The 27,083-nt window shown below is 33.2% G+C and overlaps 1 protein-coding gene and 1 pseudogene across 1 annotated transcript in view; one reads left to right on the forward strand and one right to left on the reverse strand.

The window, feature by feature from the left end:
• Nucleotides 1-391, reverse strand: part of LOC134261094 (ER degradation-enhancing alpha-mannosidase-like protein 3) — a 33,240-nt gene extending 32,849 nt beyond the window's left edge. The window contains exon 1 of the mRNA XM_062743567.1: nt 244-391. Within this exon, the coding sequence (XP_062599551.1) occupies nt 244-350 (107 nt within the window). The 5' untranslated portion in view covers nt 351-391. The remainder of the gene's footprint in view (nt 1-243) is intronic.
• A 2,575-nt stretch (nt 392-2,966) lies between these two features.
• On the forward strand, nt 2,967-15,020 carry LOC134261096 (lachesin-like; annotated as a pseudogene).
• The last annotated feature ends 12,063 nt before the right edge of the window (nt 15,021-27,083 follow it).

The following is a 27,083-nucleotide window of genomic DNA, read 5'->3' on the forward strand; positions in this document are numbered from 1 at the left end:
CTGTAAAATTTAAGTGGATGTGATACGTCACCGATAGTACAGCCAATATTCTTATCTTTTGTTTAATTTTTTTGGTTAAAGAAATGCCATGAATGTTTTCATATTCAAAAAATCTTTCAATTCAAAAGACATAAGTTAGATTAGGGGCCTATCAGTTAGCATACGTATTGACATACTCATGAAAACAAATGGATTATTTTGTAAACAACGTATATCCTGTTATGTAAACATTTAAAATCTCACTTCATTTCTCTTTTTTGCGAGTCTGACATGCTGTGTACAGCAGAATCTTCATATACAAGAATGACCATCGTGATTCCTACAAGTTTACCAGTCCATTTGTTCGTCATTTTACTCCCAGCTACAATTTTCTCTGTCGTGTTGTCATTACTGCTCGGACTAAATACCCAAAACGAACTTCCCTTACTAAAGGGACGGTCTTACCATATTAACAAAATTATTAGCAAATATAATTTTAATCACAAACACTGTATAATTTTTTATTAATAAATTATGTCATTAAAAATATAGAAATTCCGATAAATAATTGCTATTTTTTTAAAAAATAGAGAAAATTTGGTAATTCAAAGAAGATTTTCGAGCCCGATTCAAAATGAAATACATGGGCATGCTAATCACCAACAAAACTGTAAACTAATGATACCGAAGTACGTATTGTTATACAAAATACAATGCATGTAGGCCTGTATGGAAAGCATTGGGAGTCGTGATACTTTTTTTCAAATATTGTAATTTATATCAGGAAAACTGCATATCACTCTCTAAATGTAATTAATAAAATAACTTGACTAGAACTGAAAAAAATATCACCGATAAGTTAATTACTGGTTTATGAAAAGAGAAAAGTTTGTCTGTTTAGTACTCTTCCAGTAATTTCCTATATAATTAGAAGTTTTGAAATTGAATTTCAAAACACGTTATGTTAATTAGGATGAGAATTTTATTTAAACGAGGATTATATTTATTAAGAAAGGGGGAAAAGACAGTAAATCGATCGCCCTTTCAATCAGGAAATTTAAGAATCTGTAATACGCGTGATATGAAATATTGACGGAAGACGACTATTAATTCACAAAAATACTTTTAAAAATATATTTATTTATCCAATATGAAACTACTTTGAGCAATGGGCTCACCAAATGATACCCCCACATCCCTTATGGCTATATATAATGGCTAATTCGATGTTTTGCTCTGGGAGACCTAAAATCGGTGTCAGAACAAAAAGTAAAATAAGAGTTGCACAAAGACATTATGTAATAAAGAATCTGTGAAAGTATCATTAAATTTTATTCAGTGGTACAGGAAGAGCAGTGGATAAGAGATTGGTACCATTCAATATTAAAGAAACAATATCCATGTCCATGTTCGTTTTTTTGTTGCTATGGAAAACCCGAAATATTTTACCGATCAAAAAGTAAAATAGAAGGTGCACAATTGCACTACATGTAACAAAGATTCTGAGAAAGTTTCATTTAATTTCAATAAGTTGTTTAAGAGAAATTGCGGATAAGAGATGTGTACACCAAAGTGTGAACAGACGGACGTACAGACAGACGGACGGACATACACACATCCGGAGCAAACATGCATTAGCTTCCAGAGGGCGGGACTATCTGCGAACTGCGCCCTCCCTGGGTACTCATCAGACCCTCTTGCGTGGTCATTTCCCACAACACGAATGTCCCAGTCCCCCTCCCCAATCCACAGGAACTGAACTCACACTCGCCCGGCACCCTCAAAACGGCAAAGTAATAATTATTTATATATATATATATACTGTGGTTTTATTATTACGGTATATGATTTTTTAAATAAATTATTATTACACGCTGGGAGCAAGTCCCTGTGTATCTATAGCGGATAATCTGCTAAACAACAAAGGCAACTATAAACGTAGAACCATTTCCAGCTTAGTTTGGACTTTAATTATAAGGCGTGGCATTCGCGGCACTACGTAATTAGCGTCTGTCAAATGGCGAGTAGATTCTCATTGGTTAGGAAATTAATAACATCAGGAACGTTGTTGACAACGATGGGACCACTTTAAAAAGCTACACCTTTTTGTCGGACGAGACAACGTTATTGGTTATTCGATACACTAATTGGCATTTGCCCGCGACAGTGAAGGAAAGCTGTGTAAATTTCAGAAGCTAAAATTTTATATAACGTCGAGAATGCCACGCCTTACTGAAAGTCCAAATTAACCTGGAAATGGTTCTATATGTTACCAAACGGGCACATATAGCATCAAATGGGAGGAGGGAGGAGGTGACCTCCCCCCCCCTACTTTTTTCCAGCCTTATCTATAGAAGAATTTCATCGAAAGACTTAAGTCCGCGGTTGATCCCCACTTTTGGTCGCAGTTTTGTCAAATTAGAGTATTATAAGGGTAATGCAGTGTTTGACTAAAAATTTTGGTACTAAAAAAAGTTGGAGGGAAAAGGAAGAGAGTCCAAATTTTTTGTTGTGTTTTCAGTGTAGTGAAATACTATAATGATAATCCATATTCCAGATTGATCTCCCTCCAAATCTGAAAATCTTCCCTGTATCCTTTTAAGTTGTTAAATTATATGTAAACGTACGCTAACAACTATACCCCCCCCCCCTTTTTGAAAAAAATTCTGTTATGCATCCTAAGAGTAGATAGTTACACTGTGTTCATAATACAATTTATATATGTTTGTTTAGGTCTGTTTATTGTTATTTATAACTATGATTTAGGACATACAATGTAGTTTATCTTTATGCTTCACTGCGGGTCCAAATTGGTTGAATAAATGTTCTATTCTATATAATAATTCTAATCTATACTTATAATTTAAGTTAAGTGGTGGTGGGACAGAGAAAACACTAATCTCTGTGATAAAATAATACGCAATTTATTAGTGTCCGCAATATTACAATATACAATAATGACGGAGCTGACAGGGACACGTCTGTTATCTCAGCAGAATAACAGGAAAGCAGGTGCGCCGTATTTATATACCCCCTGATCGGAGGTAGCAAGGCAGTCCGTGCCCAGTCCTCCTGGAGCACTACACTACACGATAACCGTGTCGCACTCCTCTGGAATTTACCTGTTGTCATACCTTGATCACGTGACTCATTCTTACCTGCGAAAAAATGGTGGTCAACTGTTTGAATTTACAAACGATCGGGAAGATGGCCAACCTTTGGGGTCTTATTGTTTTATTGATAGGAATTTCTACTACATTTGGTAAGTATGGAACAATGGAATGGATTTTAATTAAATTGATTTCAGGAATCTTTATAACCGTATTGGGTTCAGGTATACGCCTGGTAAACAGTGGTGGATCGGAAGTGTAAACAAAGTTACAAAATCGTGGGAACGGCTCGTTTGTGTGAAAAAGGAAAATTTTTTGGAGCAAGTTACAATTTTGAAAATTGTTTATTTAAATATATTATGTGATTTCTCTCCACATTAAACAAGTTAAAATTTCGGCAATTAATGAATTGTAAAGGTTGGAAAATTAATAGCATTGCTGTATCGGTATCTGATGGCAGATTTATTAAACACAATATGGTTACTATACTTAATTGTTTTTAAAGATTGGGCACATAAAAACATGGTATATAAATAGGCAAAATCTTAACAGGTGAATCAGAGACAAATATAATACATTGGTAAAGGGGGATAAATCTGTAGGAGGAAAGACTCTGACAAATAGATATTGATTTGTATCAGAGACAGCAAATAACTGCTTCTCATACATGTCATATTATATTGTTCTTTTTTGAGGATTAAATAGGAAGAATAAAGGGAATGCATAAGCTGTTGGTAAACATTATATAAATCATGTATAGATATAGACTATCTCCTGATTTATTACTGCGTTTGAGATTGGGAAATTGTCCATGTTTTATTAGGAGCCTCAGGAGGTACATGTTATGTATATATATTTAAATTGCTGTGTTAAGATCAGTAAAAAATTAACTTTTATTATGAGGTAGCATAATTTAATTTAACAATCTATTACTTTAAAGGACTTTTATTTTTTCAAAGCAATGTATAAATCCAACATGTGCATGCAGTTTACCATATTTGTGTGCATCTTTTTCTCTCTATATTGGATATGGTACATGTATTCCATAAAATGCTTTCTGTCTTCATTAATTTAACCTGCATACTTAGTGTAAATGATACTTGTATATTAAGAAATTTTTTAAATTAAACAGAAATCCATTATCTTTTTTGAATTGAACATATTTATTGACAAAGTCAAAAGGATCAGACACAAGTTCAGAAACTTAGATAGTCTTCTCCTGATATAACATTTTGTGAAATTGCCAAAGTGAAACAAATATATATACATATGGTCTACTATATACATTGTATACATTGTAGCAATAGAAAGGAATAAATTCTTTAAATATACAAATATCATTTGAGATGGTGAGAAAAAAAAAAAAGAAAGTAAACTTATTTTGAAAAACGACCACATTCATTTAAGAAAGTTTGAATAGTCTTGAAAAGTTCAGTATTTTGTTCAAAAGTTAGAGAATCATCGCCCCATAGCATTAAATGTACATCTATAATATGTAAATAATTCAATGACAATAGCTTATTCATTAAAGAATTTCTTGCTTTTACATAATATTTACAAACAAAAAACAGATGATATGTATCTTCTAGTAGTCCACAAGAACAATTAGGACTGGTTATTAGGTTACATCGATATAAATCAGACTTTAAAATACAATTGTGTCTCAATCTTGTATGAATTATGTTCAAGAACCTTTTTCCATAAGAAAAATATTTCTGAGGTTTTACAGTATTACTTTGCAGATATTTTTTGAAAATTTCAATAGAAGTTGCCTCCCTTGTCTTTAGACTAAGGGAATTCCACTTTCTAACAGTATCGGGAATAAATGATTTATTGTAGAGTTCTAATCTGTATTTTGGCAAAGAATAATTTAAAAAATTCCGGGTAGTGTATCCTGAAATATTGCCTCTTGTATCAGGTACTAAGTTTTGCAAGTAAATAGGGACTAATTTATTGTGCATTTTATACATTGTTATTAGTTTTGCCCTATTTCTTCTATATTACAATGGTTCCCAGCCTGTTTCCAAATATAATGAATTTCTTGAAGCAATAATTGTAAGCCCAGTAACTATTCTTGCAGCATATAATTGTACTTTTTCAAGATTCTCAATGTCTGTTTTTGTGCATCCAGACCAAACTTCAACAGCATATTCAAGTTGTGGTCTAATAAAAGATATATACATCTGGGATAGAATATCTCTTGACACAGTAAATTTTAATTTTTTAAGAAGCCCTAGTTTTTTGTATGCTTTCTTTATAATGGTATCAATATGATCAGACCATCCTAAGTTAGACGACAGAAGTATCCCAAGATGTTTGTGTTCTGTAACATATTCCAATTGGCAATTGTCAAAAAATAATTTAGGAAAATGCTGTACATTTTTCAAATTAAAAAATACTGCTTTGGTTTTCTGTGGATTGAATTTCAATAACCATTTCTTTGACCATTCATCTAGTATTCTAAGATCATGGTTAAGATTTTGTTCTATATGATTAATATTATCTGAACATTGTTGTAAAGAATTATCATCAGCAAATAGTCTACAAACAGATATCATATTTTCAGCCACATCATTTACATATAATAAAAATAATAGGGGACCAAGTACTGAGCCCTGAGGAACTCCAGCTTTTACTTGTCCTACAGAGGAAAAATGATTTCTATACATGACTTGTTGGGTTCTTTCGCTTAAATAACTATCAAACCAATCTAGCATATCCCCATTAATTCCATACATTTTTAATTTGTAAATTAAGCCTTTATGCCAGACCCTATCAAATGCCTTTGATAAATCACAAAACACCATACAACAGAATTTACCTTCATCAACATTTTTTACTATAGAGTGGTATGTTTCTAAGAGTTGATATACCGTGGAATGACCTGGTAAAAAACCTGCCTGGTATTTATAAAATATATTATGTGAATACAAGAAATTGTAAACATGCTTAAAAATTATTCTTTCAAAAATTTTGCTTATACAACTCAGCAAAGAAACTGGTCTATAGTTTGAAGTGATGGAAGGGTCATCTTTCTTAAAAAGTGGAAGAACATGTGCTAGTTTCCAGCAGTCTGGAAATGTTTTTAGTGATAGGGATTTGTTGAATAGTATACACAAAGGTTTTGAGATAGTTTCTTTGCAGGATTTTAACATTTTATGGCTGATGCAATCAGGACCAACGGCTTTATTGACAGGAATAATAGAAATTATATCAATGATTTCCTGCTCTTGTATTTCAATGTGTGGAAAATTATCCGTACATCTTGACACTATATTTGGGAGCTCTTGATTACTGTCATCTAACTCTGTAATTGATGTGAAATATTTGTTTAATAGTTCTATTTTATCTATATCTGAAAATGCAAAACTTTCAGTGCCATTATTGTCTGTAAACTGAATCGGTGGAATTTCATTTGTTGGTTTAATGTGAAAAGTATCTTTCAGTAACTTCCAGTATAGTTTTTGATTGTTCAGACTAGCATCCTTAAGATGAGAATCTATATTGTCATAATAGTTTTTAATAGCATATTTTTTCATATTATTAAACTTATTCCTTACTTTGCGAAAGTTTTCCTTATCAGATTCTCTTTTTGTTTTTTGTGCTATTTTTCTAAGTCTATTGCGAATACGCAAAGTTTTCTTTAGAAGAGAGTCCATCCATGGTTTATCATTTGGCCTTATAGTTACAGTTTTTTCAGGTATGCATTGATGAATAATAGAGTTAAATTTTTCTGTGAAGTTTGTTGTTGCAGTATTAATGTTTTCTGTATCATCAATAAGGCTATTCCAGTCGCATTTTACAATTGAATCATTAAGGAGTTCTAAATCTGCTTGTTTATAGTTCCAAATTTTACGTTCATATGCCACATTTACATTTGTATTCTGGTGAATATATATATAAGTTGCTTTATGATCACTAACTGTATTACTTACTTGTAATGTTCCAGAATCATGTACATGTATACTGTCACTAATAATGATAGGATCTATAAGGGTTTCTGTATCGCAAGTAATTCTTGTAGGTTCGTGTATGATATTTGTTAACCTACAGCTATTCATAATTGTATGAATCTCATGTGTGTTGTTAACTTTTAAAAAATCGACGTTAAGATCACCAAGTACAACAATATTGTTAGATATATCACAAGCCTTTTCAAATGACCAAGATAACTTTTGCCAAAAGACACTATTAGTATGTGGTGGACGATAAATACAACATATAAGTAGTTTTCCCTTTACTTGTGGTATCTCTATCCAAATGAGTTCCGTATCAACGGGTTCTAAATCTTCTCTTCGATTAGCCTTAATTAAATTTGAAACATAAATCATTACACCACCACCATGAGAATTACGATCTTTTCTGAAAATACACTTAAAGCCTTCTATAAACAAACTTTCATTTGTAACATGTGTGTCTAAATGAGTCTCACTAAAACATAGTAAATCAAAATCTTGAACTAGATACAGTAGAGAATCAATCTTATTCCTGATGCTTCTGATATTAAGGTGCAAGATATCAAGAGAGTTTGGCGCAGATGGACCTGGGTTTGTTTCAATATCACCAGATAGCAATAGAATAACAAACATGAATAATTGTGCAAAAAAATTAATTCTGAGAGACCAGAATGACATACTGTTATAATGTTTTTTGAAGATACTGGATATGGAAAGCAAAATATCTAACAACGTAGTAGATTTTGAAACTTTGAAAGCAGACCTTGACAGTATATTATGACTTCGAGTGTAGAAAACCCCAATCGCGGCACGATGTTGTTCTAGAGAATTACCCATTATCAAAGATTTTATCTATGCAATATCTAAAGTTTGGTTTGCTTCTGGGCCGCCTTGAGATGGGATTTAGTGAAATTGTATTTTTTTGGCAATATGTAAGATATGTCAATTCAAAATAAATGGAAAGTAAAAAAACACAAAACAGTAAACATAAAATTTGAAAAAAGAAGTACGTTAACTCGCACAATTCCCACGTAAAAACTGGGAGATACATTATAAAAATAGCAAGGAAAGCGGGTATTAGAGTACCGCTGTACATAACTGGGTTGTAGTATTTACATACATGTGTTGGTATGCAAATAATTCGTGACAGAACGATATAGCATCCAATTATATACAAAAGCAGATCACATTGAAGACAGTGTGACAAACATAATAGAATAAGAATAAGTTTGAACATACTGTACAAATGTTTGGGACATCCGTTATGTTGATCTGTCAATCACATGTTTTTAAAGGAAAACGAAAGTAGGACGTGTTAACGAAGCGCTGATTTGACGAGGTTCCAAGCGTTTCCGTGACGCGAACACGTGGAAATGTTTATAAACACAGTGTTTTACGATTTTGGCGTCGAGGAGAGGAACTGTTCGTCTACGTTGTCATCTTGGAAACACTGAAGGTCCTCTATCGTATTTATCAGTATTCTCTTCCCATGGTCACCGAGAAGTTTCGCATAAATACGTCCGTCATACGTCCAGCAGCTGTCAAGTTTTTTGTCTTTAACTATTTGTCGAATTTTCCCATAGAGTTCTGCACGCCTGGATGTCAAAGCTTCGTTGATGAATATAGGTCCAGTTTGTTTTGTTGGGTTTTTGTTGTAGGATTTTAGATTACGTTTGTTTCCATAGACTCTGGCTTTATCTCTGTAACTTATAAATTTTACTATGATGTCTCTGGTTTTACGGTTTGGATCATATTTGCCCACTCTGTGTGACCTTGAGATATCTTTGATCGAGATTTTCTCATTATCTTCATTTAGAACAAGGTTGTTAATGACATTCAGGGCTAGTTTATCAGTAGATTCGTTTCGTTCTTCAGGTATGCCAGTTATTTTAAGGCAATTTCGCCTTGAATATTGTTCCATTTCGTCGATTTTCGACGTGAGTTCGTTTATTTCTTTTTTGAGTGAGCCTATCTCCGAGACAAAAACCCCTGCAAGAGCGTTTTTAAAATTATCTTTATTGAGAATGAGAGTGATTGCCTGTTTGAAGGCGTTTTCATCCACGGAAACGGAGTCTAACAAATCATTGAGTTTGCTCAGATCACCAGAAAGTATGACGCTGCTGTCTTGTCTGGCTCTCTTGTTTGGATTTAGTTCATTATCATCAGTAGCCATAGTGCTTTGCACTATGTATAAACAAACAAAAAAATATATATAGGAACCTTGATGTTCTAACGTAGTCTTGCTTATGAGTAGTGAGTAGGTGTTCACAATGGCGACAATGGCGACATACACTCAATCATAGAAATAAGTTTTGGGGAATTTCTGTCACAAGAATCTCTCAAATAACTTTTTTCAAGATTTTTTTGTTACTTTTCACTTACATAACGTCAGTATTCACTCATTCCTGAATATCCTATCTCAAATCTCTCAAAAAGACAAACATTATCGGAGCCCCACAAAGTCCGTCCTGTCTACATAGTGACGTCACACTGCACTCATCTTTTTTTAAGTATGCAACACAAAGAAAAATACTTTTGTTTTTCCCAGGTGATATTTTATGGTTTTGAAATGTTTGTTTTACAGTTGATGCTCAGAGACCGGAGATTGTAGATGAAATTCTACCTGAGGTCAAACAAAAGAATCAAATAGGATACCTGAACTGTTCAGTGGTGAACAATTAAGGCTCAGAATCAGTGGTAAGTAGTGAACAAGGGCTCGGCAGAGCCAACTAGAATGCATAAACTGCATGTATAAAAGTGAAGAAGGGCTCAGAATATGTGTTAATTATACTTTAAGTAGTGAATAAGGGGTAAGAATCTGTACGTCACTGTGATGTAAAGAGAACCAAGCCTCAGAGTCGGGTATGGCCATCAAATTAACATTCTTGCCTTACAGAATGCAAGGTCTTGTGATTCACAATCAATTAAAATTAGATGTTCTGAATCCGCTATCGCTTGAGAAGCGATAGCAGATTTGGAACATCTAATTTTAATTAGATTGTTTGATTCAGGGATAAAATTTTTCATCATTACTCAAAGTCCTGCATATTTTGTGTGGACAAATACAGCTGATGAGCAAAAAAAGGAGCTCTACCTTACAGTTATGCTACACAAGCAATTTACAAAATAATTTATATGACTGCAAAGTATTATCGGTAAGTGATTAAATTTTGGTAAACATTAAGAGAGAAGTCTTATAAAAAGGGACTTTAAAAAAACAAAAAAGGAGACTTTAATATTCGTGAAATTTTATGACATCATTTTATCAGATTTTTTTAAACATGTATAATTTCCCTTGTACTATTATTACCATGGTAATTGTATAAACAGCTGATTATTGTATATAAGTTATGGATGGTCTTTTGTAGGTTCAGTGGACAAAGTCTCAAACAGTTAATGGAGGAAATCCTATTTTGTTAAGTGAAGATGAAAAAATAGTTTATCAAGGTAAGAGAAAGTTCTCTTCAGACAGAAAGGTGAGAGAGCAAAAAAATGATTTGTTTACTATTACCTGACTGACTCAAATTTGTATAGTGCTATAAATCCATTTTTATTTCTTTGTAAAATACAGAAATTGCATGTCTTTTGAATATGACATTTTATAGCTTGTTAAGGTGACATTTTAGTAGACTTATTTTTTTTAAAAACTTTCATTTTGATTGTTAAAACAAAATTAAAATATTTTATTGCAAGAAGAAACCTTTAAGCTGTCGTTTAAAAATAAACAAGAGGCCCATGGGCCACGTCGCTCACCTGAGCACCGTGGCTAGGAAAAAGTAGAAATTGATTTATTATTGAAAAGTTTAAATCCAAAAGTAGTCCCATGACAAATCATGGCTTTGCTATTCTTGAGAATATGATTCGTAAAGAATTTTCATATATATTTCTATGTAAAAATTTGATCGGCCATTTTGAGAGAGTCATGAAACAAATTTGAATCTACACTACCTGAGGATGCTTCCATATAAATATGATCAATTATGGCTTTGTTATTCTTGAGAAGAAGATTTTTAAAGAATTTTCCTATATATTTGTATGTAAAACTCTGGTCAGCCATTGTGGCCCCGCCCTACCCCAGGGGGTCATGATTTGAACAAATTTGAATCTACACTACCTGAGGATGTTTCCCCATAAGTTTCATCTTTCCTGGCACAGTGGTTCTGGAGAAGAAGATTTTTAAAACATACCACCAAATTTTCATTGATTCCCAATTATCTCCCCTTGAATTAGGGCGTGGCCCTTTTTTGAACAAACTTGAATCCCCTTCACCCAAGGATGCTTTGTGGCAAGTTTGGTTGAAATTAAAACAGTGGTTCTTAGAAGATGAAAATGTGAAAATTGCGACGACGACAGAACCTTTAAGCTCAGAAAAGCTCTTGAGCCTTAAAGGTAAAAAAGTTATGCCTTTATCATGTTTATTTAACTAAAGAAAAAATAGTAGTAATTTTTACATACAAATTTGTTTATATGTAGGTTACGATCAGGGGATAAACGAGGACTCTGGACTCGACAAATACGATATACAGAGTCGTATAAACGGAAGAAGAATCACCTACATGTTGGTGATCCGTTATCTAGCAGAGGAAGACGCCGGAGATTATCTCTGTACAATAAAGATCCAAGGCGTGGAATGGACAGACTGGCCTAAAAAGATTGGCAAGCTAACGGTGCAGAGTAAGTTATCATTAAAGTATAATATTGAAATAATATCAGCTTTTGTCATTTGCTATGAGTATACCGGGTTACCCATATTTTAAGTGACTTTCATATGAAATCAAAACAGTGAAACTTGTTTAACACAGACATTGTATATTCCATAATCTTAAATTGCCTAATATGGTCTAATCTTCAGTTCCCATTCAGTTAATTTAATTTTTTTAAATGTTCACTTATCCAAAATGTTGCCTTATTAGGCTGATTGCATGGAACTGGGGGTGTTCAGATTAGAGAGTTTTATATAAACAATTATCATGATTGTAGAAACAATTTCAAAGAATACAACTTCTGTGCTGAAAGCATTGTATTATTATAAATTGTGTCTTTCACAATGGAATTCTATGATAAAGAAGTATAATTATTGTTTTCTAGTTGCACCTCAGATTCAGCCAAGTATTAATTCAGCTTATGAGCTGGATATTGGATCGAACCTCCAGTTGGTCTGTGAGTCACATGGAATTCCGTCACCCAACATCACATGGAAGAGGGAAGATGGTCAGGAATTGCCAATGGGAGGGTTCCAGTCAAGAGTAAACATTTATGATCTTATATCAAATGTCAAAAACAGAAATCTATAGTTGTAATGTGGGCATATACATACACCTGTATTTTGTAGAAATTTTGATCAGTGTTTTAAAGGAAAACAAAATTGTGGTAGTTAAAATTTTTAGAAAAAATAAGTTAAAAAAATTCTCATAAAAATTCTAAAAAATGATCACATTTATCTCCCTTTTTCAAATAAAGTTATGATTTAGCATTGAGAGAGTTTTTTTGTACACAAAAAATTAATTCATAATAAGTAAACAATGCCACAAATCTGTCATGTTATTTTGGATTTCTTGCTCTATATACATGTATATGACATTTTACAGGGAGCCCAGCTGAATCTGACCGACATTCAGAAAAATGATCGTGGGAACTACATCTGCGTCGCTGATAATAATGTCAAACCTCCGGATGATTTCAAAGTAGAGGTTGTTGTCTTCTTCCCTCCGGCCTGCAGACCAGTACAGTCCACCGTGGGTCAGGCCCAGAATAGGAGGTTTAACGCTAAACTTGAGTGCATTGTAGCAGGTATAACCCCCGGAAAATATGATCCTTTGAGAAATCTGTGATGGAAAAATAAGTATATAAATAGATGCTTGGAAAAAGAAAATCATTTTTTATATACTTTATTCAGACAAATTAAAATATTGAGTACAGTTTATGAACTTGATTCCTTTATGAGGAGCTTTCATATCAAATATAGCAGTATTTTTTAATTTAGTTATTGAAATTCATGCCCGCTATTTACATTTCTTCATTCTTATAATGACGTGCTTTCCAATTCTGAAATATATGTTTGTCTTTTGTGGAACAGGTTTTCCTCAGCCTAGCATGAGATGGATGAAGGAAACAGAAAATGGACAACGTGTAGAAATTACAGACGATGATAAATATGACATCACCAAACAGTTTAGCAGTCAGCTTCAAAATGATGAGTTTTGGTACACATTGCTTGTGAAGAATGTTCAGGCTAAGGACTACACTAAATATTATTGTGTGGGAACTAACAGATACGGAGATGGAGAAACAACTATCATATTGTTTGGTATGTAAAGCTTGTGAATTTAATACAGTTTAATTAATCTATGGATGTAAATGCAAAACCTCAACAAAATAATTAATATAAAATAAAGAATTTCAACATTTATCTCATACTTTGCTTTTAATTTTTAACAGATTTTGATCCTAAGACATTTTGATAAACTTTAAATAATGATAATTTTTTCTGCAAGAGGAAACAGTTAGAAGAAAAGAAATCTTACAGTACATTATTGAATACAAAATTAACTGTTTTTTAACACATCTTAGGCCATGCAAAATTTATCCTGTTTGTTTTTGTATTTTCAGAAACCATGGAGTGTCAAGGAGCCAATTGTCCTAGTGCATGATGAGGCAGCTTTTTACATTGTACAAAACCTCAAAAAATGATGAGGGAGGTGATTTGGTGTTTATATTTTATTGATTTAGCAGTAAAAAGGGTCAATGAGGCACCCTTGGAAGAGATGAGGGAGGGCCTGAGAACCAAGAAATTAATATTTTTTTTGCCTTAATTGTTAAATTTATCCTGTTTGTTTTTGAATTTTCAGAAACCATGGAGTGTCAAGGAGCCAATTGTCCGAGTGCTGGAGGATCAGGGGCCTCACAGCTGGAAGTGTCCCTATCATCCATGCTGGGGCTTGGACTTTTCTCCTTGTTCTTGCTTTGGAGGTCCTAATACAAACTGATTGCATCAAAAGTCCTTTTAGTAAGGTGAAGGGAGGGAACTCTTTATTATACGCCATAGATGGCATGTAAATATATTTTGCTGAAGAGTTGTTTTTTTTTTTGAAATTGAAGGAAATATTGGGAAGAAAATGAAATCTCTAATGCTTCCATCACATAGTTATGGTTTATAATGGAAGTAATTTTAAACCATTGATTGACACATGAATCAGATTCTAATTATGATTTGCACAATGTTAAAACTATTTTGTATACATTATAATTATAATTACAAATGGAAAGTTTTTTGATGTAATATTGGCATTGTTAATAAGTAATTTGTAAATAATGTATTAAACACAGAAAAGTCATTGACATAAAAAGGACAAATAACATTTAATTATTGATCAGTTGAATGTAATTTTATATATATTTAATGTTTTATAACGAAGGAGACACAATACATTGTGATTGATTAGAAGTGCTTTATAATTTATGTTAGGACTTCCTGATACCTAATCAATAGTATGTTGTAATTGTAAAAGATCTTGATTTTTTCAGTAATTGATTTTTTTTACCATCCATATATTGATTCACATATCTAGAAAAATTTTCATTTCTAACTCAACATAAAGGAATTTCTACTGAATTTTTCAGCCAATTGTTAAATTAATATTCATGCACTAAGGCATGTCACAAAGAGTTTTACACTTTCCTTTAATTAATTGTCACTATGTGTGGGCTATCTGATAGTCGCAATGGTGCATTCATTAATTTGTTAAACCATTTCACATTTTAAATGTGTGTGTGTGTGTTTCTGGCTTTATCAGTGTTTGAAATCCATATTTTCAACAAGATTTAACACTCAAAAACATATGTCTTATGTGTAGTAAAGCCCCATGATAACAATTAAGTGGTAAGGTGAACTGGTCAGTTTATCAGTTCCAATGTGCTAGCTTTCCGGAAAACAATGAAAAAAGTTAAGTTTTGAATTTTTAACAAAAGAGAAAAAGATGAAGATGGCTTTAAAAAATGGAATTTTAATTACAAATTTGGAACAAAGAAAAACCTGAAGAAAGTGAAATCTGCAATGGTAATTTTTTGTTAGGCATATCTCATTTCTCAATCTCTCACCAGAGGGCATGTTCTGCAAGCTTCACTTACACATGTTTGAGCGGAGTGTAAAACACCCTCTGGTGAGAGATTGCTCATGTCCTAGTCAGTGATTGATTGTGAGGGATTGCCATACTCATATCACCATTTCAATGATTATACATCCTTATAAAGAATATATAATTATATGATTAGGTTTCGTTTTTTGCATTGATAATTTAAGGTAAAAATTGTTTTTTATCTTATATTGCATTTTATGATGTGCTTAATGAAAGGATTGTCAATAATCTGAGTGATTTTTTTTAAAATGATTTTTTTTGGCCAATTCCCTCAATGTTGCAAACCATTTCATCCATAGTAGTATAGACTAGATTGTCATATATAATAAAATGGCTCGACATTTCAATCATATTTGTACATACCCATGATAGAAAATCAACAATGAAAGAGGCCAAATTGTAAATATATTGCCTAATTGTAATCTCAAATGTGTTTTAAATTATTCTAATGTATAGACCAAATGATGAAATTATTACTGTGAACATTTTACAGTGTGTATGTTATTTGATAAAATGAGTGTTGCATGCCAGTAATATTTGAATGGTTTTAAGAGATGGATTTAATGTATAACTATTTTATATTGTGTCCACCCAAATTTAAAATTAAAAAATTTTGTGAAAAGAAAATCTTAATGAAAAACACATTTCTCTTTTTAAATACGTACTGGCCTGAGATAGAAAAATATAAACAGGTAAAAATATTCCAAAATGAATAATAACCAAATTTTATTTAAATATTTTTTATCTTATCTAATAGGAGGTAACCAGTTTAGTCTTGTATTTGGTAAAACTTGTATGAGTGGAAGAATATCTGCATGACATGATATACATATGTGTTATTCTTTTACAATTCTTTATTTCTTCTAATGATAATTACACCTAATTAATTGCACTGTTTTGCACAATTTAATTGATTTTTTTTTACATTTCCATTGATTTCATGAAATTTGTCCGTATTCTGTGCTCAGATCTATTTGTATACAAGTATATATAGTTTATGAAAATCCACTTTTTTAACCATGAATCTTATATGTGATATATGCAATAAATCTTAAATATTCTGAATTTATGACTGTTTATTTACATAGAGGAAATCCAGCATTGCCTTGGTTACCTTGTATTTGATAGTGCCAAGTGGACCATTATGATTGCCGATGATGCAGTGAGCTTTTTCTACGCGATAGTATCTGAAAATTTTACCCAGACCAACAAGATTACAAAATAACAGACCTTTCAACAATCAATACAAGAAGTTCCCCATTTTAACTAGTACCGGCAGGTTTCTGACATATAGACGGTTTGCCTTTTCATTAAATATGGAAGTCTTGCGTTTTATTTATACCTTGCCATTAAGTGTTTTAAAAATTATTTGGATGAAAATCATTCTGATTATACACACATCTACCCGGAAGTCAACTTACTTGAGTTCCTGACTGACAATATGTAGTTTTAAGGATCAAACATTCCAGCAATCTTTCAGAATTTACAGGGGTATCAACTAGTTCTTGCAGGCCTACTACTCTTTTGAAAAAACTTATTCAAAAACGACTGCATGAGGAAAAAAAAAACACCTGTTGTGGACTTTTTTTTTAAATAGTTACTTCCATTCATATGTCAACTACATTTACTTAACTGAACTCCTCTGGAAAGGTAGTTAATACCTCCCAGTTGATTTAATATACAAAAGCTCAATGTATGTATAACTTGACAATTCAAATTTCTAAAATGATAAAGTTTAAGAATTTAATGGGAAATATGTCAAACTGATTTCATATATTGAAATTTAATATTTAGTTCAAAACCAAAACTTTCAAATTTCCAAAGTTTAATTTTTTTTACGTTTTAGATTTTTACCTTATATATTCTTATTCAAATTTCCAGAAACGTTTTTGGTATATTAAACATATAAGCTTCTTAATAGTGACTTCCACTCATTTGTTGACTGGATACATATGAAATATGAACAAACTAACTGTAGCTAAATTGTATGACAAACAAGACGATTTCCGCCTTTCCATCGTCAGATCTCCTTATTTATAAAATTATCTTCCGCTATGACCTGTATACGAGGGTTGATCCAAAAGTTCGTGGAATTTCTTCATATTTTATTTATTATTCAGTGGAATTGGTTGAAAATTACAAATGAAAATATAGACACTTGATGAATATTTTAAATTAAAAAACATTTTAAATATCTTCGATAGTAACTTTATGGCAGTTGCCATAGGAACGGTTGTTTGGAAATGCGGGGGAGACATTAACGCGTTTATTATCATTTAAATTCTGAATTCGTGAAATAAGAATTAAACGGCCCTATGTGGTATATAAAACGTGTCATTATTACGATTGCTTGATATTTTATGAACCTTTGTGTGAGAGTTTTACTGATTTTACTGGATATTTAGTTGATAAGTTGATGATTTATTGCTCATCTTTAAGTTGTTAGATAATATTAGTTATCCAGGTTCAATCAAGGGTGTACGGGGATTTACCCCGGGTTTTATTCCATACACCCTGAGGCCGTAGGCCGAAGGATGTATGGAATACAACCCGGGGTAAATCCTCGTACACCCTTGATTGAACCTGGATAACGAATTTATTTCCTTTGTACCCATAAAAATGCTCTGTAAACATCAAAGTGTGTCTCAATCTATGGATTAGATAACTACTGTATGCATTGTGACGTCACGTTTTATTTACACCCGGCTCAAGTAGGGTGCACGGATATTTACACCCGACTTTGTAACCAATCAAAGCTCGTGTTACAAGATAACGTCAATTATTTCCTATCAAGCTTGTAACACGAGCTTTGATTGGTTACAAAGTCGGGTGTAAATATCCGTGCACCCTACTTGAGCCGGGTGTAAATAAAACGTGACGTCACAATGCATACAGTAGTTATCTAATCCATAGATTGAGACACACTTTGATGTTCACAGAGCATTTTTATGGGTACAAAGGAAATAAATTCGTTATCCAGGTTCAATCAAGGGTGTACGGGGATTTACCCCGGGTTGTATTCCATACACCCTTCGGCCTACGGCCTCAGGGTGTATGGAATAAAACCCGGGGTAAATCCCCGTACACCCTTGATTGAACCTGGATAACTAATAATATCGGTCAAGTCACACGTTTTGTGAAAATCCAGGGATCACTCTATCTTAAACGCGTATATTATAGACAGAGGCTTGGGAAAAATGCATTTAGTTACTGGTTTTCCAGTGGTATAAGAAATTTAAGAAAAATAGAACTTCCACGGACGTTGATAAAAGGTGTGGTCGCTTTTTAGAGGCTCTGTTTAAGTAAGTATCCCCCTAGACAAATTAAAAGCGTTAATTATGGACGTTGTCGGCTGCCGTAGTTCTTGACATTGCTCATGTTGCTACTGAAATTGGAACATCATATGGAAAGGTGGGTTAGTATTTTGAAATATGAGTAAAAAATGAAGATAAGTTAGTGCGAGAGGATACTCGATCAGGCTTTTCTGGAGAAAAAAACGGAGAAAAAGGCAGCATTTTGTAGAATTACATATTATAATTGGACATTTGGGCGAGATGCTTCTATAACGTGACGTGACATATCTAACTTGACGTTACGTCGAAGTCTCCCCCGGGTTTCCCAACTATCAATTTTCAGAAAGCTCGTGTGACCTTATTGGTAATTGGAAAGAAGTGAAATTTTCCAATATTGTTGCATTATGACTCTATATTATGAATATGCCTGTTGATTGATTTCATCAAATCACGATAAAATTTTAAAAAGAAATTCCACGAACTTTTGGATCAACCCTCGTACAGTGTTTATGTCCCCAAATCCATTCGATACTAAAGAGCATTCGCTGAGTTCATTTATCTTTGATAAGAGACCAGCTACTGTCAAACATGTTAATGTTACAAAGATTTCAGAAAACGTGTTTAAAGTCATCCCTTCGAAAATTGTCGTTTTATAGACTTCGTTAACGATAGCAAATGTTTTTGAAGTCCGGCCCAGTGGGGATGCCTACTCAACTAGGGACCTAATTCCACCTCTTGATTTTTTATGCCCTTCTCACAAATTGGACCGTTATTGTTTGTAATTTTTTAGATCGACCATTTTTCGCTATCGCTATCTAAGTTATTTCGTTAAAGAAATTCTGAATGTGCATACACGTACATGTACTCGATCTGAAGTTGATATTAAAAGGATGCTCGAATTTCTGATTGACAATATCTATGTAGTTTTTGCATCGGAAACAACGTCTTCCAGCACTATATAGGTATTTCCATGCGTACCAATTTCACCTCGTCATAAACAGACCTATATTTCTGTACTCATATATATGAAGCAAAATTTATTCAAAATCTTAAGCACGAGAAGACACTTGCTGTGGCCTTCAACTCGACATGTAGATACATATATATTGACGACGCATTATCAATTTACAATAGTTATTAAGCGGTTAGCTTCGCTAGCCGCTATATGGCATGTGTCGGCAACCGGAAACCTCCATAAGGCGCTACCTATCGGCATCGCTTTATCGCTCGTAACCTTATCCTTCTGCAACCAAAACCGGAAACTTCCACAAGGACCTACCTATCGACAACGGTAACTTCAGCAAATGATTTGTATACTGTCGGCGTAATACGCCCCCTGGTTAGGGATTGACAATATGCTGTGAAGTCTGAATAAAGCCAGCCCCTACTATATCACTTCGTACTAACGAAGTATATGCTGTGTATGAAGAGTGGCTATTATAACGATTATATCGAATTCTTATTAGTATATTTACCAAAGCATTGACAATACTTACAACACTTACTTTTAAGAACTGAGAATTTGGTCCTTATTATTGCTTATTAAATGTGTATCGCGCGATCGCGATTTCTGGCAACTGTTAGTTTATTTTTGAAAGTTTATTATACAGCAGGTTGGAGGTTATTACAGACTGCAACAACATCAGCAAATCTCTCGATCGATTTTGATTTTCCTTGCCAAAGTATTAAGAAACACCATTTATTAAGTTAATACCTGAAAAGCGCTTTTATAAAAACACCGAACGCATCTGTAAGTTTAACACTTTTTGTAACGTTTTACGGAAACAATAGGGTTACCTCCACTATGAAAGCGCTTTTATAGAAACACCGAACGCATCTGTAAGTTTTACACTTTTTGTAACGTTTTATGGAAACAATAGGGTTACCTCCACTATGAAACGTTTGTTTTTCTTCTCTTTTCTTCTCTGTCTAATAAACAGATTATAAAAGCTCTGCTCCCAGGGATAAATTCTCTACTCCGTCTTTGATAATTTATAACAATCGATCATAAGGGATTACTTACTATAAGTTTTGTAAAAAATAATGGAGCACTTAAAGTAGTAAAATCAATTTTGAAAAAAAAAAATGGAGAAATATATATTAATTTTGATCAGCATTGTGATCCTCTTTTAAAAATCAACCGATATTATTTTCACAGAAGAATGAGGTATGAAAAATTTTGGCAATCAGCAAAAATTTAAAATATATACTTAATGCTTATTTATAAGTTTTGAAACTTTGATCAATTCCTAGGGAACGTATTATTAGCTGTCAAAATACTTTTAAAATTTGAATTTGTCCAATTTGTCGATTATTGTTTTAAACGTTTGAGAAGAATAAAATTAAAATACAGGTGTTTAGAGGCACATTGATAGAAAAGAAATCAGTGTATATTGTTTAACCGACATATTGAAGAAAGTGACACTGATAACTTCTTAAGTTACACTGATTTTTAATGTACATTAGAAATTTGAATTTTTAAATACATATATTGATTGATTACACAAATTTCCTTTTCGTGTTTTATTTGAGAACAATATTGCATGAAGAGTATATGATAAAAACACCTTATATGTCCTTATCTAGATATTGTGCCTTATATTGTGCAAGACTTCTTTCAAATAATTCTCATATACCATTTACTTTATTCGAACATTTACTTGTTTGAAAAGTCAATAAAATATATTTTATAAAGCTTGATAATCTTGTTTACTCGTCAGTCTTCCCGTAGAAGTAGTAGTTTATAATAGTACTAAAGGAAGTATTCAGTATCTGTATCAAAATACAGAATGATCAATGATCGATTTTAGAAGAAAAGCTGACTCCTGAAAGTTCAAGAGGTGGGATCCGTTGCCTAGAAAAAGTAAGCATCCCTCGTTGACAGGTTAATTATATTGCCGCGATGAGCCTACACAACTGAAGATCTCTGATATCAATTCATTTACAAAGTCTCTCCTCAGCCATCCTTTTTTCTCTGACTATAGCCAGCTGTAGATCTACACTACTCTAAATCCATTAATCTAAAGAATTTAACTTGTCATTTTTTTTAGTTGTTTGTTATGGTAGGCTTTACAATTACCTAATTTCAGATTCAATAGAGAATAAAAGACAATGAAATTTTCAACATCAACATAATTATTTTTTATCCAGAGAACAATTGCCCAGATAGCAAAACATAGTTAATTGGGCCAACGTTGGCCCAATTTTTTTTCCAACGTTGGCCCACGGTTGGTAAACTTACGTTGGCCCACGGTAATTTTGCTCATCGGCCCAACGTTGGTCCAACATGTTGGCATATTGTTGGGCCAACGTAGGTATAATTGTAAGCCAACAAATAGCCAACATTGTTAAATGGTTGGTTAGGTTGGCCCAATGTTGGCCCTCAGTTGGTCCAACATGTTGGCATATTGTTGGGTCAACGTAGATATAAGTGTATGCCAACTAACAGCTAACCTTTACAACTGTTAGGTTAGGTTGGCCCAATGTTGGCCCTATGTTGAAATGTCAGATGGCATATTGTTGGGCCAACGTAGTTTTAAGTGTATGCCAACTAACAGCCAACCTTAACAACTGTTTGGTTAGATTGACCCAATGTGACCTTTTTTTACAATATCAGGTGGCAAATTGTTGGGCCAACGTAGTTATTACATAGAAACATTTGCAATTGGTTACATGATTCTTTACATAAGCCTATTTTTATGACTGTTTAAATAATTTATACACAATTCAATCTTCATTCATAATGCATACATGGACATGTTCAATGAAAACATTACTAATGATTCACTGTGATAATATTTTATAGAAATCAATTCAATCATAATTTACAAAATAAATTTTAGAATTGACAATGGAGGTAAATATTGAAAATTTATCAATTCAAAGTTCTTAATCAGGGCTCACTTGAGTCACTTCCTTTATTACTGTACTTTTGTTGTATTCCCGCTCTTTTTCCGTCCCTTCGTCGCCTCACGTTTTCTTCATCTTGATCTTTGTCATACAGACTCGTACTTTATACAATTCTTTATGCATGGTCTTCGATTTCATTGTTATTTACCGCCACCACATTTCTTTTCCTTGCAGTCTCTGACTGAATTTCTTTGTTACAATCGTGTCTGTAATAGACAGTTAAGAATTAGATAGATAGAAACAACTTCAAAGATGTTATTTAACCTTTATTTACAGTGCTTGTGTGCAAAAACATGAAAAGATTGAATTCCTAATCAATTAAAACAGTTAACCTGAATAAATAAGAATAAGTATACTTACATCGCTTCTAAATGCAGCTATATAGCCAGTGTATAATCCACAAATTTAAATTTCACTTCTTCTTGCTTGCCCTCCATTATCACCACCTGTGAGCAATTGAATCTGACAGCTAACTCCACAGTTTTGTCACGTGTTAGCGAACGCCTAACTTTTGTTTCAATCTAATTATAAAGATGTGTCATTCTGATTTATGTATATGTGGGCTTCATTCACACCCTTTTCCTGAGAACTTATTCAGACTTCTCTAAATTCTCATGAATACAACATGTACAACGCTTATGAAAAAAATTATAATTTCAGAGGTTTTATTTCTAATAAATAATCATGCATGTGCACAATTCAAAAACTAAAATAAAACACTCTTTGGTGCTGTGATCACTTAAGTTAAAATTTAAAATGTTAAATATATCAGATTTAAACAAAAACAGTCACCCAATTAAAAGCATAGATATAAAATTGACACCATCTTTAGTTGGCAGTACAATAATTGGGTCAGCGTTGGCCCAATATAAACATCCAATCTTTGAAACACCTAAACAAAAGAACACTCGTGCTAACATCGGGCCAACATACTACTATCAAATTGATAAGACGCAATCTTTTTATGGGTGTATAACAAACATTGGGCCAACGTTGGGCCAACATACTACTACCAACTTTAAAAGACACTTTCTTTAAGGGTGTATTACAAACATCGGGCCAACGTTGGGCCAACATACTAAGACACTTTCTTTAAGGGTGTATTACAAACATCGGGCCAACGTTGGGCCAACATACTACTACCAACTTTAAAAGACACTTTCTTTAAGGGTGTATAAGAAACATCGGGCCAACGTTGGGCCAACATTCTACTACCAACTTTAGAAGACACTTTCTTTAAGGGTGTATTACAAACATCGGGCCAACGTTGGGCCAACATACTACTACCAACTTTAAAAGACACTTTCTTTAAGGGTGTATTACAAACATCGGGCCAACGTTGGGCCAACATACTACTACCAACTTTAAAAGACACTTTCTTTAAGGGTGTATTACAAACATCGGGCCAACGTTGGGCCAACATACTACTACCAACTTTAAAAGACACTTTCTTTAAGGGTGTATTACAAACATCGGGCCAACGTTGGGCCAACAAACTACTACCAACTTTAAAAGACATTTTCTTGGAGGGTGTATTACAAACATCGGGCCAACGTTGGGCCAACAAAGGAATTCTGTCATAGTCGAGAAGGTTGGCATGGTGACATTGGTCCAACGTTGGCCCAACGTTGTTTCCCCAACGCCAACCATACAACCTTTTGCCAATGTTGGCCCAACATAGTCTTGCTATCTGGGTGGATGCCATCAAGAGAGAATTTTTAAAAATGCACTTCCTGTCTTTCAAACTGAAGAAATCTCATGTTTAAATTTTGAAACATGCATTTCAATCTTATTAAAATTTATTTAAATGTTCCAAATCCGCTACCGCTTCTGAATCATCTAACATCCCATTCGGGGTCACATCAGAGCGACCTTTCAATTATAAATACATGTACACTGATGTACAAGTAAACACAAACACTTTGGCCATGTAGATTCAAGCCTCGGTAAACAGTTCTCAAATTAATTCCACGGCTACATATCATCATTATTGATACTGTCGTACGTTGAATTAAAGTAATTTTGGAATAAATTTCATGTATCTTTTGCAGTCTGGCATCTAAACGTGAATAATGCAAACGAAAGAGCACAAACTATACAAGATACCCCACACGTCATACATAACACAACTTTTGCAATGCATATCTTTTTACTACAAAACTCCTCGGGTGTTTTGGTTGGGTGATGAAAACAAGAAACCCATCTGCCAGGATTTCGGAGGAACCATTTTCTTTGCCTAATCGGAGATTCACTCTTACATGACCCCAAAAAGGATGTTGTTAGATGTTTGAGAAGCAGTAGCGGATTCGGAACATCTAATTTTAATTAGATTGCATCCATCTGTGACATCAGTTTGGAATGTTATTGGTTTTACTATTGAGTAAAGTATTACAAAAACAGAATGTCTGGGTTTTTCTTCTCTGATGACATTGGACAAAGATATGCATACTTAAATATCATCATTTTATGCACTTTTTCGGTACATATTAGATGAAAGCATGCTAACCGCTTTTCAGTACTTTCAGTACTTTGATATTCATATGTCGACACAATATATTCCAAGGAGCCCCAGAAACAAAAGATACCACTGTGTCGGACACATCTGCTTTATATTTGGATATTTTACTTGAAAAAGACATTAAGAGTATTCTAAAACAGAGCTTTATGATAAACATAACGATTTATTTTTTTTAATCGTCAACTCCCCTTACTTATACAGCAACATAATTTATAATCTTCATAAGGGGTTGATCTCTCTCAGTTAATTAAATACGCAATTAAAGAGCATGCTCTACGTTTGTGAAATCCCTAAATCGAGTTAATTATTGGCAAACAGGTTGATGAAATAAAAATAATAACAGACTCGTTTAAAATCATCAAATTGTATGTTTTATGGTCGTACCATGACCTTATCAGCAAATACACTGTACAATAGATCATTAAGTCAAATGCCAACTGACTATTTATAGTTTACACACCGAGCTGTCGAGGGTTTTTCACGTTATTTCCCGACTATGATGATAAGGAGCAAACGACGGGTGTGGCCATTCGGCAGGGGATGCACACTCCTGATCCCACCTCTGATGTTTTGGAGGTCCGTGTTTGCTCTGCTCCTGCTATGTTATGTTTGAATTGACTTTGAACTTAAAAATACCGTACGTTATCTCCTTATATTTTACCCCACCTTATTTTGTTCGACTCCAATATTTGTTTTACAAGTTAAACACAACTATGGGATTATATATATAATATTTTATTTAATAATCACAGTATTTAAAATAACCATAACAATTTTCGAATTTGAATAATTACTTTTTGAATATAATGCATTACCTATAGATATCAATTGAAATTAATTTGCACATAAATAACAAGTTAGTAGTAAATATGCTGTAAGAAAACTTTATATATATTTCTAAAACTTTACAAATAATTTTTTGAGCTAGCTGTAAAGTTTCATATTTTAATTTTTCACCAAGTTATGTGGTTTAGCTAGACAGATATCACTTCTAACATAAGAGAGACACCTATTTTAGAAGAGATTTTTGAATTCGAAGAAAAAAATTGTTAGTATACAGTTAATGTATATCATTGAGGGATTTAGCAAGATTCCAGTTCCCCAAGACCAGGACTATATTTCTCAAGGCGCAGCGCGCCGAGGGAAATAGTCCTGGTCGAGGGGAACTGGAATCTTGCTAACTCCATCAATGATATACTTTTTAAAAACTATTTTATTATACCTATACAAATAGAGGATTACGAATGGTGAGGAATTAGCTTCAAAACTAACGCACGGGGAATTAGTCCATTAACATATTAGACCGATACAAAATTAAAATCTAGAGGATTACAAAAACCGGGGAATTAGCTTCCGAGGCAGGGATTAGCTCATTTAACTAACGCACAGGAAATTAGTCCATTCACTAAGATTTCTAGGGAATTATTCATATTTTACTGCCTTACTTTTATATAGAAAAAAATCAGTAGAGGTATAATAATGTTATTTATCTTTAAGTGTAGTGATCCGTAGATAAATATAAAACAATTTTATACAATTTGAGAGAAAATGTTATGTATCTTTAATATGATACGATTTTTAATTAATTTACTTAAATCATTTTCTATTTTATGTCATTAACAAGCAAACGCTATAAATATAACGTGACGGTAGTTTCGGTTCAAATCCTTGCCGAGTGAAAAATACTTTGGTATAAAACGTAAGGTATGGTTCCCAGGAAGAACGAGCTCCCTCCGATCTCCGAACTAATCCAAGTCATAGTTTGTACGTTTTGATCCTAATATCTGTTAAATATAAATGTAACGAAATTCATGCCTATACGAAGATTTCTTCTTTTTTTTTTTTTAAATATCAATACTCTTACCAGAACCTGTGGAACTTGTGCATAGAAAAACCGCTTTTTTCTGCTAACGCCAATACTACAATGACGGTCAAAGAAGCGGAAGCCCCGACAATACCATAGAACGCAACAGAATATTTTCCCCCCTGAAAAATCCCCAGAATGAACCAAAAGAAATATGAAAAAGAAAACATATAATATAACTAGAGATTTCTTAGGAATACGTGCGGGCTGCTATAACATCTTTAAAGATTGAATACAACTTATTATGGATATACCAACAATACACATGTAGCTCATGAAGGAAAAATTAAAATCAACGAATAGTCAGACAGCAAATGTG

This window comes from Saccostrea cucullata, unplaced genomic scaffold, assembly GCF_032062105.1.
Source record: "Saccostrea cucullata isolate Sc308-1 unplaced genomic scaffold, CSIRO_AGI_Scuc_v1 ctg1875, whole genome shotgun sequence".
Classification (NCBI taxonomy): domain Eukaryota; kingdom Metazoa; phylum Mollusca; class Bivalvia; order Ostreida; family Ostreidae; genus Saccostrea; species Saccostrea cuccullata.